Here is an 18,455-nt window from a genome sequence, read left to right as displayed (position 1 = left end):
GCCATTTCGGTGAGGATGAAACTATCAATGCCACATCTCCTATTCCAAGGATGTATGTAGAGATCCCCTCTTGCCAGGCTTACGAGGTACTTCTTTCGCCAATGGTTGGATCAAATAGTTTAGTTAGAGGTGGGATTCCTTCACGATCAAGATAAATTGTGTTGACTGTCGAACCATCCTACCTGGTGTTCTCTGCCCTAGTCAGTTAGTCAAAACTTCCATTTTTATTTCCGATATGCCTCATCTAGTAAGTATGTTACATTGGGAAAGCTAAGCAGTCTCTGATTTAGTCATCTAGGACATCGATAAATGCATAGGTCCATTGCATAGAATCCTACAAATCTTAAAAAGAGTATTTGTAGCTTGCTGTATTGAATTTAGTATTTATATTCAGTTGGTCTTATCTTGATAAATAATACAAGTCATGCATGAGAAAGGCTTATCTAAATAGTGAACTCCTAATTTAGACAGTGCAAATCTAGCAAGAAAATCAACGCATCTATTGTCTTTAAGTAGATATGTTTTAGCTCAACTTCCCAGTCTCTTTTCAGTAGTCTACAAATATCGTGAATGAATATGGAATTGCTATTAAGTCTTCGCACCTCTCCTTACCAGTCGAGTTACTTCGTAACCTCTTGACTGAGAATCTTGATTACACATTGACTCTCACTCTTCAACTTGACCTTACGGAAACCTCTATCCCAAGACAAAGACAACGTTTCAAATATTTCCCATAATTCTGCTTTAGTTATGCTACATTGCCCAATGTTCCTGCATTTACCAGGAATCTAATTCCCATTCCCGTTGGAGTCTTAGAACTCCAGTTCCTGCTAGACCACTAAAAGTCTTATCTTATAGTATAGGTCCCATCACAATTACCTTTGACTCATCCCTCAAGCCCATATAACTTTACGAAAGATATCCCATCCCAGGGAAAAAGAAAGCAAGTCAGATTGAGTTCAATTAGTCTCGATTTTTTCCTTCATCAGGAAAGAAGGGAAGTCGCTTCACTGATTGAGTTGATGAGCGAAGCCACTTGACCGATAAGGTGAAGGACTGAGAAATCTTACTATAACAAATACACGAGCCCATCTATTAGAAAAGCTATTTCTTTAGTAGCCAGAATAGTCTGTAGCGAGAAGTGTTCCTCATAGGCCATCCAGGAGCTACAAGCAACTAGAGTGTAGCTGATAAGAGCGAGGAAACTCATTAGATTATTGCTCCCCTTCGAGCTATCATGGATTAGGGGGAGAAGCAAGCCACCCTTGTCGAAAGAAAGACATATTTCCACATGCTTTAGACGTAGAAAACTGAAGGTCTAGCTTACGAAGGTTGCCACCGCAATTTATCTCAAGAAGGAGCCACTTAATGAGTGAAAGCCTAACCCGAAAAAAGAGTTACAGTGCTTTTTATTCTTCCTATAATATGTTATACCAATCACCTTCTCGAAGTGCCTTATAAACCTATTCACTATAATAACCTGATCACCGATTAGTGGTCGGGCTCATCCTTGCATCATCTGTACTTAACAATTCCCTTTAGTGTAGGTTCTCAGAGATATCTGGATTATTTTTTAATAAAAGAAGATTCTGGGATGAAAGAGAAGAAAAAAGGGAAGAAAGATCTACACTACAAAATGGAGCGAGCGGAGAGAGCATAAAGAGCTATAAGTATGATCTTAGAGCCTTGCGTCACTCTGGTATGCAAATTACTTCATTGTACGACTCTAGAACGGTAGTCGCTTAGTACAACAACACTATGGGATGCAAAGAAGCTTCGCCAGCCTTCTGTAGTTGCTTGTAGTTTTATTTTTTTGGTCAAGATTGGGTGGTTCATCAGTGTACTTTCTTGCTTGATGTAGTTGCTTATCCTTCAATCCCATCTGTCTATTACTGAAAGTGGAATCCTCTCCAGTGAAATCAATCTCGGAAGATACTATTTAGATTTAATGAGACAGATAAAGAAAGAAAATGAATAAGGATTTCCCCTTTAAATGGTTGTTAGATTGGTTAGGGGCTCAAAATTACATATATAGGTGTAGAGTACATACCTTAGTCCCATCCTCCCATATTTTTGTTGCGGGGAAAACCCTCGTGCCCAATATAAATATAGATTTAGATCGACTGCCATCGCAGGTAGTCGACGGAGCTTAAGTGATTAGCATTTCAAATGCACAAAGATCTAATTCTACTCAAAACAATTAAATCTTTTTGTGAAATAGCTGTGGGGGAACTAGACCTCCAACTAAAGTACGACATAGGTTCTCCGAAAAAAGTAAGCAACACCCTATATGAGTCCACAAGGGACCTCCTGCATAGTGCTCTCCGAAAGGACATAGCCAAAATTTTGGAAAAACAAAACTTGGCGCTCCCAGAGAAAATGACCCATTCTGAGCTAGTTGATAAATTAATTGATACGCAAGTGGTAGATATATTAGTTGTGGAACCTCCTGATCTAATACGCATATACAATCTTTTGGAAGATCTTATTTTGTATGATGTGTCGAGTTCTTGCTTTCATTATTGTTAACCCTATTATCGGTCAGATAGTAATCGATGAGCCTTAGTAGCTGGCACCCTTTATCATATCATTTTTTCCAGTATACTGCTCCGCGAGCAAGTAGTGAGAGAACCAAGTGGACTGTGATGATGTAAGAATTTGCACCTATTTCTATGTATTTAGTGATTAGTCTGCTAGTTTCTTTGATCATACTAGGTCTTCCTTTTCCATTTGCTTTTAATAGTTCGACCAATCTAGAAAAATTATCGGCCTACGAATGTGGTTTCTATCCTTTTGGTGATGCCAGAAGTAGTTTCGATATACGATTTTATCTTGTTTCAATTTTATTTATTATCCCTGATCCAGAAGTAACATTTTCCTTTCCTTGGGCAATATCTCCCAACAAGATTGATATCTTTGTATTTTGGTCCATCCTTACCTTTTTATTGATTTTGATGATTGGATCTTTTTATGAATGGAAAAGGGGTGCTTCGGATCGAGAGTAATCACTAGTGATAGGGCGAGGGAAGGATAAATTTTCAAGAAGATCTCGGGCTTGATCTGGTTTAATATCAAGGTAATTATGTTTCTGTTCCTATATATATGGGCCTGTGCAGCATTTCCACGATATCATTTTGATCAATTAATGGGACTTGGCCGGAAAGTGTTCTTGCCTTTATCATTAGCTCGGTTAGTCCCCGTTTCTGGTGTTTTGGTCACCTTTTAATGGTTGTGCGAGGAATTTCTCTCTTGAGTAATGGGAAGCGGGCTAGTCCCCGAAAATGCACGTTCTCTTGTCGTTGGGGCTAGAAAAAAAATGAATAAGCGGGAAGATTCCCATTAGAAAGGAAAAATAAGCCAAGCCAACGAGTGAAGCTGTAAGCTAGTGACTCCCTCTTTTCTCCCCTCTATCGTAGGTAAAGATCTAGTAATCCTAAGTGCTATTTTTATCACTCTACAACCAGAAGTTATAGTACAGGTTTTAAAGGATAGACAGAATTTGTAGCCATCATAGGCTTCCTAGTCCATGCGAGTGCGAGGAACCTCTTAATAGTACAGTAAAAGAAATCTTTCCAAAACCTCCGAAATTTAACCCGCTAGAATTTAAGAATCAGGATAGGTTAAAGGATCTTTCGATCATTGTAGCTTCTATCATTCTTAGTAAAGTCCTTTTTGATTCAGTTTCCATATATGGTGTTCTAACTCCTCTTATATAGACCTCAAATGGTACAAGATAGACTTGATTTATAGCTAGCTAAAATGAGAAAGATTGAAGTAGCTCAGTGGTAGAGCGGTCAGTGCTAAGGTCGTAGGATAAATTCCTACTTGAGGCCTATGTACTAGGACTCTCATATACAACCATTTCTATGGATTAAAATCTTACATATACTTAGCAGGATAAGAAAGCAAATGCACTGCCAAAGAGAAAGATGAAAAACGGGCTGGTAATCCGCTATTCTAAAAGAACTCTCTCAGTTTCTTTCCTTAGTTCATGATAAATGGCTCTGCAACTCAAACTTCAACTAGATCCTTTTTTCTAGAAACTCCATTACTACTTGGCCTTCAAGTTCACGCTTGAAAGATAGCTCAGTAAGTGGAAGACTGCTTTCTCTTCTAGCTAAGAATATGAGTTCCTTCTTTTCCTGCTTATGAGAAACCAAGGGATAATTACAGCTCTTGTTGTTCCTGCTCTAAAGCGATTAGTCTTAGGATAGGCTCTTCCTTAAGCGGTTAAGCAGAAAGCGGTGATCGGCATCCAATCTTCCCAACCATCTTAAACTAAGAAGAAAGCCTTACTCTAATCCTCACCAGCCAAAGGCAAGTTCTACTTTAATGCCTGCTTTTTAGTGAAAAATGGGTCTATGCCCAAATCACATTATTTTATCTCCTTATTGTCGAGCATATTTGAACATAAACTTGTTCGTCTTCAAATGTAGTTCTCGCTATTAGAGCTAGAGTGGGCGAAGGGATTTCCTCGCATTAGGTTAGCCAGACACTTTTGTAGCTGTAGCTTGAGTAGGAAATGAAGGTAATACCAAGAAATAGTCGAGAAAAGTAGCTAGGGTTGTAGGGTCGGCACACTAACTTCATCTTGCAATACTAACTAAATTTGGTGATTAGAAGCATAGACGCAACCAATCCGCAACGTGTATCCCCCGAGAATCGGATAGTATGTCTTCTTTCCTTAGAGACATGAAGGTTGCATGTGAGTCAGCCACGCGATGCCAGCTTCGAATAAAGTAATAAAGTCTGGAACAGACAACACCCTGCCATAATGAGTTTCCCCATTTTCATTTTAGCCCGCGGGGAACACAGGAAATCAATCATTCCCTTTCTATTCTAATAAGAAAGAAAGTTTCCTAATACAATGGCAAAGTCGGAGTGACATCATAGCATTTGAGTTCCTTTGCTAGAGTCACACTCGAGAGCCTCACATTTTTCTTTCTATACGTGACATCTCTTCCTTGTACTTGTATACGTGACCACCCCAGAGTAAATAAACCTTATTTCAATGGTAACTTACTTAAAGAAAGCAAACTAATCTCGTTACTGAGTGAGGAAAAGAAGCTCTAGCAAGAGGTTCAGAGCATGAGTTTCAGTCCTTCAAGGACCAATAATCGAAAGGCAAATAAAAAGTCATAAAGGACTAACCTCGGGACCTTGAGACCAAGACCACTCCGGGTAATCTCTCTTCTCTGCCGAGCTAATCTAATCTTAAGAAAAGGATTCCCCATTCTTTCTATGATCTTTTGTGCAACCACAAATAGAATGAGTGATGTCAGACACATCTTCGTGTTGTCCCCTACTGCTACCGAGGAAAGAATATCTGGCAAGAGAATCAAATCTCGCATGCTACCTCATCTGCATAACCTATTATAAATATGATTTAAAATCCATTAGTGTTAGACATGTTTTCATGTCTTCTAAATCTATAACTAACAAGGAATTAATTGCATTCTTGAATGGTATTCCATTTCCACTCTCTTTGAGAGAGGTTACAAGAAAACCATCATAAAAAATGCCACCCTAGTGAACTTGAATTTCACCCGAGAATCGAGGGTATGCCCTTCCTGACAAAAGGTCACATGCGATGTTGCAGTCATTCCGTGCCAACTTTCTAGTAAAGTAAAGTATGAAACTAGGTATCAACAATTCGTACTGTGTGAAACAATTCCCATTTTCCCCTACTGTGAGCAATCTCTCTCAAAAACTCAATCCTTCCCTTTCTAATAAGAAAGAAAATTTCCTAGCGTGGTGAACAGTTGTAAAAATGGGGACACACCGAGTGACAACGTATCGTTTGAGTTCCTTGCCCGAGTCTCACCAGGGAGACTCGTCATCCTTTATTCCTTATATACGTGACCATGTCAAAGCAAATAAACCTTATTTCGACTGGTAACACCAGAAATAACCGATCTCACTACCGGGTGAGGGAAGAAGAGCTCTACCAAGAGGTTCACTCTTTTCGCATGACTTTATTGCCTCGACAATAATGAATAAAAAAGTCACAAAGGACTATAAGCCTTAGAACAAAGAGATCAATTCAAGTCCTTCGCTAAGAATCTCTCAGATTCGGTTCTTGAGTCTTCCCTGGTCGTAGCATAGGATTAAGAGAGACATCCTTGATGTCAAACCCCTGCTGGCTGGGGTGGGAAATCTATACTCTCCAAGAGACGTTTCTTCTCCTAGTCCCGGAGACCTAACCTAACGGTTGAGACAGAAGACAGATCGGGGAACCTGCTAGCACAGAGAATCAATGCGCCAAAGCTATCGGCGCTGATCGCGTCTATCTTATCTTCTACGGGGTAGGTAGATAGGAATGGTCCTCTTTTTCTACCATCGAGCCACTGGTCTTCACCTTCGGTGACTTCTCCAGGAGGATGGGAAAGTAAAAGTAGCCGCTCAACACTCACAAGAGAGATAGCCTACGCTAATCACGCACCTCCTTAAAGGCATCTTGGTATGGGGTTGGATCATCGGCCCTGGTGATGGCTCCCCAACCTAGTAAAGGGAACTGGAAGGGATGCTATTGGTGTTATCGGTACTGCTCTCGTTATCATCGGCATATATGCCTCTTTTTCTATTAGCGGGGGTCTTTCTCTACTACTATTGGTATCGGCTTCTGGAAATGCTTTTGCTTCTACTGGTGCTTAAGGATCACTTGCTGGATCAAACCCCAAAATGAATAGGTTTGATCAGCCTAGCTTCGGGTGGTAGATTAAATGAATACTCAACTGCGTCATGACGACAGCGATAAATGTCCAACCTTTCTTTTTCTTCTGTCTTTTTGCTCGAAATTGTACTCATTCGACATCTAATTCCATGGGCTAGGCATACCCAATCTTTAGCTCATTTTTCTCTTTCTTCGACTTTGAGAAGATCCCATGAATCGTCTTCTATTGACATCGCCTACTTATTCTTCTCATACACTCTTCTTACCCAAAATTATTCCCAAATCATCTAGTACTTTGTCTGCGCTCTCACTTTCTTGGTGAATGAGAGAAATTTTTAAAAGCTGATGCAACTAAGAATCTCGTTGAAAGCATGAAAAAGACTGATGACGTTTTTCTAGTTGAAAAGGCCCATTGGGATTGAATTCTGCTAGGGCACCCTCATCTAGTTCTTTCATTATGCTGAGAAGAAAGAAGATTGGAAGAAGAGATGGTCAATCTTTTCTTATGGATGATACTGCTAAAAAAAGGCTCTTTAAAGCCAGAACGAGTCCTCTCTTGCGGGAGGGATAGGCGGGAAAGGTGAAATAAGTCTTCCTTGGCTTTCCTCCCATCTATAGCTTTACTTTGAGATGAGCTTCCGACTTTGAGCTAAGCCGGGAGCAAATACAAGATCAGAAAAAGACCTTCTTACTTTCCAAATAATCGACTTTGGTGATTGTACTTCCCATCCCTTACAATATAAGGCTTGCGGAAAGAGTCGTTGAAGAAGCCGAGACCAGAGAGAGAAACATGTCCCGCTTGGAAGGGTAAGGGGAAAGTGAAAAACTATCTTTAGCGGTTCGTAGGTACCTTATTTGATCTAGTAAGGGGAGCTAGAGCTAAAATAGCGTTCCCAAGCACTACCCTCAGTTGCAACCCCAGGTCCATATAAAGCAGTCAATCTACGAATAGAGAGGCTGCAGATACATGTCTACCTGTTTATTTACTACCATAAGCAAGAGTAGTTGTAGGTATCGAGTGTTGTGAGGGCTTCCATTTGCGCGTTAAGGTCAATTTCTGTTATAGCACTAGGACTCAATGTCGTTAGTCTAAACTAAAACAGAGGGGCTTTGGAATCCATTCAGTATTCCGTACGCTAGAAGCCAATCCGAACTTTCATAGCCTTTGCTTGAACCGAAGAGAGCGATGCGAATAGTTCAGGAGATCGTAAATAAAACCCTTAGTTCAATGTCGGGTTTCATAACTACTCTCGGTCAATCATATCATTCTCCATATGGTATGGGGTATAAGCACGTTTATTGGAGATGTTCCGAAGGGTACTGCTTACTACAGATTCGAGCTCTATTTCCCTCTCTAAAACTTAGATCTTCCTCTAAAACTTCTCTCATTCCTTTTTCCTTTGTTCCGCCAACTACATTGAATGGATACTGTTGGGCCTGCCTATGCTGAAAGTATTCCGATTATCTCATAAAGCCGTTGAATTTCCCTTGGTTGTCTTACCCATTTGTTATATCTTATTCCCACCTTGTTCTATTTCTCTTTCTCGACGAAGGAATTGATAGAGGGTAGTGGCGAAGAAATAGAAGTGAAATCTTGACCAGTTCGTATAGAAGTCAAGGGAAGCATTTTCAAGGAACCAGCTCCTGGGGAACTCTATTAAGAACGAGTTTTGGTCTTAGTATGTGGTACAGCATATAGAGTCGTGAGACGCTCTACTTCCTCAGCACAAGCGCTAAGCGATAATAATTCCTCTTGTTCAGTTCTCGATTCGCTGGCTATTTCCAGGGTGAGGGGCTCGTCCAGATGCTTTGCAAGACTGAAAGCATCATTTTGTGTTCAGTTGCGTTATCTAGCATAAAGAGGGACTCCCCTTTCTATTAGAAAAGTGTTAGTTCGCTATTACTGACGGTCAGGCTGACGAGAATTCCATTATGATATTACTATGTACGCCACTAGAGCTTTGAGCCAAGTCGATGAGTTTTAATATTCGTGTATGTATGCCATGTAGATTGAAAAGGCAAAAGCTCTCACTGACTGAATATAAATAGCACACCAGATTGAAAAGGCAAAGAGTTAACATCTCCTAAGGGCTGGGTGAGAGACAGCGTCCTTTGTTGATACCTAGTGTACACTGCCACCTACTGAAATGGATTAATAAACGTTGCTTTCTATTGTTTGTAGAGGCGTTGCTTTCTTTTGCTTGTAGAGGCGTTGCTTTCTTTTGTTCACCGTGAATAATTCAATCTTGAGAAAGAAGGCCTTGTGGGGCATCTCCAGCGGCGCTAAAGAAGGAAGATGGAAAGTATTCTTTGTAGACTCGCACCGCCCACTTACGGTTTTATACAAAGGGGGCTTGTATTGAAGGGTCATAAGCTTTGAATCAATATGCATTGGTTCCAATCTAGATCTCGTTGTGTGGGTCTCGAGATGATATTCAGAAGACAAAAGAGCAGAGCTGATAGAAATGCTAATTCTAATAGAGATACTAATAAAAATTTTAATAAATACTTGTGCCCATTGTCAAAGATTCCTTTGCATTTCTCGTGCGCGAACTACTTTCTTTTAGTTTTAGCTTTGAATTCACACTTCTCCATATTTAGTTTCTACTAATGGGTAGGCTACTCTAATCTTCCAGGATCACTTTTATAGTTCCATAATTTGATTTGCCTTTGTTTCCTCATCGAAACAAAACATATTGATAAGCAATGGGGATCCATGAAGCCATGATAGAGTTTGCACCCGATTCATACAGAAGGACGATAACCTTTAGTAAAAATTCCTTATAGTATAGTTATAGTAAGTTAATTATGACCCGACTTTCACCTCTGAAGATGTAAGGGGCTTCTTGTTGATGTCAAACTCTTCATCGAGAAGGTAACATGAAACCCATTCGATCTACAAACTAGGACAGGAGGCTCGCTACGAATTAGACCATGATCAGGTATTTAGTTTTTGTTCCATAAATAAGGCTCACTAGCCCAGCCCCAACTAACAATATAAGCATCGATTGCAAGCCGGTTCATAGATCGATTGGCTAGGGAAACAATTGCATCTGATAGAGTATAAAAGGAAACCCATCATAGGTCTAGCGGAACATCGCCAGAAATGCCTTCATTCTCAGCCTTTGCGTCAACACCTGCAACTGGCAGGGCCGTCGATCGAACCAGATCGACGAGGGGATCCAAGCCTCCAGTTGGCGATTCTACGACCAACTCCCTTAAGCAAAAAGCTCGGTTAGGCACCTTTGATATGTCCTGGTGATTAATGATGGGTTTGAAAGGTGATTTCTCTGATATAAACCTTGTTTCCAGTCTCGATTGTCGATCAACAATCTGATATGTACCACGAAATCATTTGTATCTGAATATGGTCCAGGACTTTCTTTATCCAATCAATCAAACTAGGGAAATGGTTAGAGAAGCAGTAGCTTCTATGTAAGTTAGATCGGTCAAGTTTTGATGTAGATATAGTCACCCTCTTCTCTATGTCATAAAGTCACTTATAATTAATGTTCACTTTGGATGTAGTAGATGAACCCTAATCGATGCGGTTTAGGCCATTTGATTGAACTACGCTAAGCTGAGACTTTTCTTGCGCTTCGGGCGATCATATTTGATTAATATAATAGAAATAACGAGCGTTCACCCACTTCAGAGTCTTCACCTTTAGATAACAAAATGTGTCCATCCAGGTTGCCAAACTACGACGAGAGTTTCGCCTTTTGAAACGCTAGTCGCGTAGGGTGACCGGTCCAGGCCGAGTCATAAAGACTTTAATGACTTAAGGTTCATATTAGGGAAAGGAGAGTGAGAGGAAGAGGGGGCAGCCATCAGCCTGATCATCCAATTGCTCCAACAGATAGGCATGGTAATCATGATATGAGTTTTGAAAATGATGTTGATTTACTTCAGGAATTACTAATGGTCACCCCTGAGCATAACGTGGAGGATTCACTATTAATTCCTTAATAAATGAACATTGTCTTATCTTTTAAAATCAAATGTCATTTAAAAGCCTAATTACTAGGTGGGTTAATAAAGGTAATTCCTATCTTTTAAAATTAGTCTGAGAATTAACAATGTCAGCCTCTATCTTAGCCAATTTTCCTTTCATTTCATAGTGTAACTCTTTTTTATCTTTCTCCATCTTTTGTTTTGCTTCTAATAGGGGTCAGGATCACTACGATCGGAAATCTTATCTTATTATTAAGGGTTCTCATGGAATAAATGGATGTTTTAATGTATGATTTTAAAATGTAAAAGCACAAACAATGGAAATGAAATGCAAAATGCATGTATGCTAAAGATATTAATCCCCAAAATATTGTTCATAGAATAATTCTTGAAGAACTAACAATGTCTTGGTACTATGGGAAAGTGAAAATCAAAGTTTACAGATAAAATCCAGCTCTATCCTCAAAGTTTTTCGTGTCGGTTCTCAACCTTTAGTTAATATATTCAATGTTGAATCTTCTCCACTTTAGATTATCTCCTGAGTAGGTCACATTAATTCTGCTCTATCCTCGATTAAATCTTTGAAATTCTATTTAACCTAACGAATGATATTGTTCTTTCAATAACCTTCTAAATGATTAGTTATTTTAAAGAACAATACCTTTGCATGATATGTCATGTTCATGCAAAAATAAAAACAAAACGAAGCATGAAATAGGATAAAAGGAAATCAAGTTAGTAGAAATGATAATTAAAGAATATGATTTAGTAAAATAATAATTGAATACCACTTATAGATGAGGCTGCAAATAAAACATGAAAAGGAAATTAAAGTCCTAACTGCATGCATTCTAGTTCACTTAGGGCTTCCTCATGGCTCTTGTGGGGTGAGCTTGCTAGATTCTCTACATGAGGCTTGGTTCTAAAAAGGGTTTCCAAATTGTCCTTACAACCTAATATGGTTAATAAAGACATCGATTATGGCCCATTACACACTTCGCAAATCGAATTCAGTTTAAGGGATCACACCACTAAATGCATGTCATAGATCCAATTATTCGGTAAAACACTTAGGATGCTTTCCAGAGGTACTTTGCTAGACGTACTTAAGGAATAACTAAGTTCCTAAGTGGTGTGGCATTTTCCCTACTTAGGTGAAACAGGACGAAGCTCGGGTATAGAGCTATGATATGCAACAGTCCTAAATGTTTTCAATCAAGTGTAAGCACTAACAAGTGAGAAAATCTTTTCTTAAATTTTAAAAGAAAATAATAAATCATAAATTAAATAAATTCAAACTCAAAATTTCCAAATTCCATATATAAGGTAATCGACTTGTGACTCGACTCTCAGTTTATGTTTTAGAAAACAAAAGAACCCAGCAGAGTCACAAAGCTGTCGCAACAGGCTCTTCGGGGGAAAAGCTGACTAATTGCAATGATGGGGCTTTTTGAAATGAATTTTTTGGAATCACAACCAATCATTTTAAGGTGTGATTGGAGTACCAAAATAAGGGGATTTTAATAAAACGTTTTATTTTAAAAAAATCGGTCCATGAAAACCAAAAAACATGTTCGGGAGTCGGTTATGCATGGGGAAGGGTTAACACCCCCACAACGCCCATAAATTGGTACCTAGTCGATTACCCCATATCTATAATTGGAAATTTTAAGTTCGAGGTCTTATTTAATTTAAAAATCATTGTTAATGAAAAATTTAGAAAAATGATGTTAGATTAAGAAATCATGAAATGAGTTTTGAAAAGGATGTCAATTTACTTCGGGAATTACTAATGGTCACCCCTTAGAATAACGTAGAGGATACACTATTAATTCCCTAATAAATGAACATTGTCTTGTGTTTTAAAATCAAATGCAATCACACAATTACTAGGTGGGTTAATTAAGGCAATTCCTAAAATAATGTGTCAAATTGTGACAATTAAAGAACCTAGAGGACTAAACCTGAAATGAAGATTGTAATGCTAATCCTAATTTATTTTAACCAATTATTGAGTTGAATAATCGAAATAGTCCCTTGAGCATTATAATGCGAGAGCTAAATCGAATTATTCCCTTAATTAAGGAACTAAGGTGAAAATAAACCTAAGGTGAAGACTCTAATTAATAACCTAATTGATTATGTTAAAATAATATAAAAAAGTTTTAAAAACTAAATTGTGAAATGTCTAAGGTTAAGACTCTAAATCTAAAATCTAGATATTCACCTGAACTAATTAAAGTTTTACAAAAATAAAACATAAAAATAAATACACAAAGTTTAAAACAAGAATTTAAAGGATTACATTAAAAAGTGCAAATAAATAAATAAATAAATAAATAAATAAATTTAAAGACTTGAGAAATTAAAGGGCATAAATAAAATAAAATAAAAAATTAACAAATCGAATATAATAAAAAGTTATCAACTAATAATCAACAATTGATAAGTTAAAAGTTAGCAATTAATAAATTAATTGTTAATGATATTATTAAAGTATGGCCTTAAATTCCAATGTGAAAATGTAGCTAATGATGTACATAACAAATATACATGTCAACACACTTAATGTTATATTAATAATAAAATACCATACACATATAAGAAAGGCAATCTTAACGAATGAATAGAATAGATACTAAAAGAAATTTATATTTAATAAATAGCTCTATAATAAAGTCAAATAGTATCAATATCTATTATGATTAAAACTGGATGGAATAGAAAGTAAATTTAAGATACCAATTATAAATAAATGAAAAGAAAATTAAAGTAAGGAAAAAATAAAGTCAAAGACACGAACATCAAGATTAAAAGTAACTAAGGAAAATGAAATTTTAAAGGCGAATTAATCTTTCGTGAATAGCAAACTGACAATAAATTTGGGAAAGTATTTAAATAATAAATAATTGAAATTAAAGCAATTAATATATAATAACTAAACTAAAGAAACACTAAGGTCATAATTTAAAGCGATTAGGGACTAAGCTAAAATAAATTTGAAATTAGGGACTAAGCTAAAATAAATTTGAAATAAATGCCAATGAACTAAATTTGAAATAAAATGCCAATGAAATAAAATTTAGAGGTTAATTAGAATAAAAAAACAATATAAATGGTGACCAAATTAAAATAAATGTAAAAAATGAGTTAAAATTGCAAAAATTAAAAAAGGAATGTCTAGTGACCAGAATGTAAATTCACAACAAATGTTGGATGGCCCTCAAGAGAATAACCCAATAGTTAATACTAAAAGTAATAATGGAAAATATCAAGATGACGACATCAATTTTAAAATAAAATGAATTAAACTTAATTTAAGGACTAAATTGAAATCGATGAAACTTATGATAACCACTAGAGTGATTTGACCCCTCATGTCCGAAACGCATGAACATGGGATAAAAGAATGACATCCAATTCGGCTATAAAGCCCTTCCATTCTCCTCTCACTCTCTCCTCCCTTCAAACCTTCTCTCCTCTCTCTAAACTTTTCCAGAAACCGGCAAAGTGCGTCGCCGCCGAGCATTGCATCATCACCATGGACTACCATAACGGTTGTCATCTCCAGTGGCCGTTAAAACCCAAAATACACTAGTCGACTCATTTTGACGCTGGGAACGCATATTTGGGCTCAATTTCACAAGAATCATCTCTTATCTCAACAAAAAAAGGCTTTGAATGTTTCAACTTTCACTTCGTCAATCTCCTTCTTCAGTCGTTGGATCGAGTTATTTTTGAGGTATGTTTCTTCCAAGGATATATCACACCTTCTTACCATTGGGATAATCAACGGAGGCTCCAATCACCGATGAGCTTTAGCCAAGAGGTAATATCCCCTTTTTCTCTATTTTATTTTTGTTTTGTTTCGAATATACTTTGAAAAATAAGAAAAACACTGCTAAAAATGATTAATAACCTTTATGCATAATGGCGAGGTTCGATTCTAGAAGTTGATGGTGTTGAGGCAAGGGAATGATGGGACCAGCTGGGGAAGAGCTTCGTTGACAGTTGGCATGCAATCAAGGTTCTGAAAAACCTTGAGGATTAGTGGCGGTTGAAGAGCTTAGGATAACTGGGAATGTCTTAGTAAAGGCAGACTAATATATAGCTAAGAAACGGAATGACCATAAATTTAATAAGATATTTAACCAAGTCGATTAAGCGCTACAGAAATGTTGACTGATAATAATGTTGTAAGTGGAAAACATTAAAAAATATTAAAAAAATTAGCAACCGACAAACTTTTCTTATCGGTAGCTATTGATATCGTGCACAGAAGTATCTATATATATATTAATATATAAGAACGTGAAGAAAACCAGTTAAAACTAAACATGTATTGAAACCTTTATAAGTATATGTATAAAAGTATCAGTAGTTTAGTAATTTAAAAGAATTGTAATAAAAGCGCCTATAATGTATCGATACCTTACACACATGTATCGATACATGACAATATAACAAGTTCAATTTTTGATTAATCCGGTTTTGATTTGACAAAACAGGTAACGAATTTGACAAAACCGACTGGAAATTGACAAAACCAGTTAAAATTTGACAAAACCGTTTTGACAAAACTGGTAAAGAGCTATAAGAAGCTTTTAATTTTGTATCAATTCGTTTTGATGTAAGGGTGTTGTACTCTTTTGATTGTGGAGGAAGCAAAACAACCTACAAATGTAAGTGAGTGGATTCAAAAGAACGGCTTGGTAGTTAATGTAGGTGAAGAAGGGCGGGTTGTTTTCTTCGAATGGAAATGGAAGTTGATTAAGTGATGGAATGTGATGGTTTATTAAAGAAATTGGTTAAGGTGATAGTATCTTATAAGACTAAGGATTAGACAATGCTATAGATGAGCAAATACTCGATTCTTATAAGTCGTTATAAGGGATGGTAGAAAGGACTTGGGCCTACTAGATAGCAATATAGGAACCACGGGTATCAAATCGAAGTAATGGTTGACGCCACAAGTATGGGATACTTGATAAGTCGATAAAAGTCACAAGGACTTGAGAAATGAGAGTAATCTCACTTGAATTAATAATCAAAAGTTGTGTTATAATGGAATAAGCCTAGCCTATTTATAAGAAATGAAAAGAAAGATAGCCAAAAGATAGGTGGCTATTTGGCTAGGTACATTCCCTTAATCAAAAAACATAATTTAATTAAATAAATGTATATGAATGGACTTAATTATTCTTCCAAAATGAAGAAGTATGCCCCTTTGTCGAATAGTCTTCATGATGGTTCATCTTGGCGTCATTTTGAGGAGTTAAGCTGGTTTGGTCGAATGGTTATGTAACCATTCACATTAGCGCATAATTGATCCATATGAATGGCCTATGGGTAGGCTGGTCATGAAGCTCTCATATGGGGTCATAAGAAGCTTTTGGTGTGGTGTCGTCCATGGAATAAAGGTAGGCAGAAACTAGGTCTGACTTAACTCCATTCAAGCTTTTAATGAGCTAGCTAGGCAAGTAAGGGTTGGTGGGTTGTAAGCTTGCTAGCTGTGACTTCTTAAGCTCCTTAGCATTTCCTTTAGCTACTTTTAGAAGCACTTGACATCACTTTTAGAAACTTGGCTTTAAATGGTTCATCCAGTTAGGTTGAGCTACATGCTAGCTCCTCCAGGTGAGTTGAGCTTTCCATAAGTCTCCATGAGTTGGTTGAATCCTTTTGAGCTAATTGTGAGCAGTATATTGAGGCCAAATAGTTCATAAAGCTACCATAATGTGTGTTGCCCATTGATGTACCTATATGAATAAAGAAACAAAGGTAAGTCAAAGGAAATAAGTTGGAATGAATGTAAATGCTTGTTGTCGTGCATGTATATGTACTTGGGAGCTAATAATGCATGTCATGAGCTAAGTATGAGATGGTCTTGTAGTAATAAGCTAAGATATGTAACTTGTGAGTTGAATTGAATTGTAATGAACTAGAAAAAAGAGGATTGATATGTTGTCAACATTTGAATGAAATGAAATCAATCTAAATGAATGCAAAATTAACATAATTCAATAATAACTAAGCAAATATGTGAAGTAACATCATGCAATAAAAGTTGTGAGCATTTGAATTTAGTTTTTAGCTACCAAAACATTATATAACTTATCATTGAGTAATGGTAATTTATCAAATGAATCAAAAGCATCAAGACACTTGAGTAAGAGTACTTTCTTGAATTGTTTGGCTCTAGATCGACTAATGGGACCTTGTGGCATTACTTCTGGGTTTAGCATAGGTGAAACCACATCACATTTATAAGTATATGTACCAAAGTATTGGTACTATATGAATTTAAAAGAATTGCAATAATAGCGGCTATAAAGTCTCAATACCTTACACACATGTATCGATACATAACAATATAAAAGGTTTCAATTTGACAAAACCGGTAAAGAGCTACTAGAATTGTTGAAATTTGTGTCGATACGTTTATATGTACCAAATTATCGGTACTTTAGGAATTTAAAAGAATTGCAATAATAGCATCTATAAAGTATCAATACCTTAGACACATGTATCGACACATGACAATATAATAGGTTTAAATTTGACAAAATCAGTTTCAATTTGACAAAACCGGTAAAGAGCTTTTGGAATGGTTGAAATTTGTATCGATAATTTTATAAGTATATGTACCAAAGTATCGGTACTTTATGAATTTAAAAGAATTGTAATAATAGCGCCTATAAAGTATTGATACCTTAGATACATGTATCGATACATGACAATATAACAAGTTGAAATTTGACTAAACCGGTTTCAATTTGACAAAATAGGTAAAGCGCTACCAGAATTGTTGAAAGTCTCGATACATTTACAAGTATATGTACCATAGTATCGGTACTTTAGGAATTTAAAAGAAATGAAACAAATATCTCGAAAGTATCGATACCTTACACAAAAGTGTCACTGCATGGGGAAGGTATCAATTAAATATAAATAACATAATCGGTTAAAATATCAAAGGCATTGCTAACAGAGAATTTGAAGGGGCATTATATTCTACGAAATAGATAGAAGATGGTCTTAGTTTTTGAAATCGAAGCGTATTCGTTGTTGTGAAATATAATCATTGAAAGCGTAATTGTTTGTTGCTGCAATTGAATCGAAAGATATGTTGTCGAAACCCTAGTTTTTTTAGTATTGTAGTATTCATAAATAAGGGTTAGGTTTTAGGGTTTTCAAAGTAAAGAAGGATTTGGGACCGATTATAAGTAGAAACTGTATTCTAGGTAGTAAATAAATATTAATACTTTTATATAACGTTATAGGGAGAAATTGATAGTGTAGGTTGTATAAAGGTACTGATAGTTGTATTAAATATTATTCTCATTCCTTTGAATGCAAGCGATTACTATAGGATTAGTTATCGATACTTGTATATTGAATAAACTATATGTAACTTGTATTTGATTTGATTTGGTTTAATGCTTGAATGTTTATAAATGATATATAAAGGAAAAATGAAGTCAATAGGCCTCGTAATTGTTCTTCGTGAAATGACATAGAAATGGAGCCTGAGAATATAACAATGAAGAAAATCGAAAGCAACCACTGGGTGGATATATGTACTGAGGAATTATATGATGATGTTGATGAGAAAGGTTGTTTGTTGATTATGATGATGCAGGAAATGACTGAGGAAGAATTTATTAAACAAATTAATTTGCTAGGGCCAGTGGAGCACAAGACGACGACAGTGAGGAATAAATTTTCTTGCCAAGGTAAGTTTTATCTTGCCAGTCTGGCATGATATGAGACAAAATTGTTGAAGTCACATGGCCAACTATCCAATCTACCTCATGTGCAATCATGCCCT

General features: G+C 36.5%; 1 protein-coding gene across 1 annotated transcript; it reads left to right on the top strand.

Annotated features, from left to right (window-relative positions):
* Positions 1 to 1,923: 1,923 nt before the first annotated feature.
* Positions 1,924 to 3,307, top strand: LOC120174379 (NADH-ubiquinone oxidoreductase chain 3). The gene is given in 1 exon segment (XM_039181253.1): positions 1,924 to 3,307. A coding segment is annotated over 1 exon segment (450 nt). The 5' UTR covers positions 1,924 to 2,555; the 3' UTR covers positions 3,006 to 3,307.
* The last annotated feature ends 15,148 nt before the right edge of the window (positions 3,308 to 18,455 follow it).

The sequence above is a fragment of the Hibiscus syriacus genome, unplaced genomic scaffold (assembly GCF_006381635.1).
Source record: "Hibiscus syriacus cultivar Baekdansim isolate YM2019G1 unplaced genomic scaffold, ASM638163v2 tig00112072_pilon, whole genome shotgun sequence".
Lineage (NCBI taxonomy): Eukaryota > Viridiplantae > Streptophyta > Magnoliopsida > Malvales > Malvaceae > Hibiscus > Hibiscus syriacus.
The sequence above is the reverse complement of the archived record's forward strand: the minus strand, read 5'-3'. Positions and strand labels throughout refer to the sequence as shown.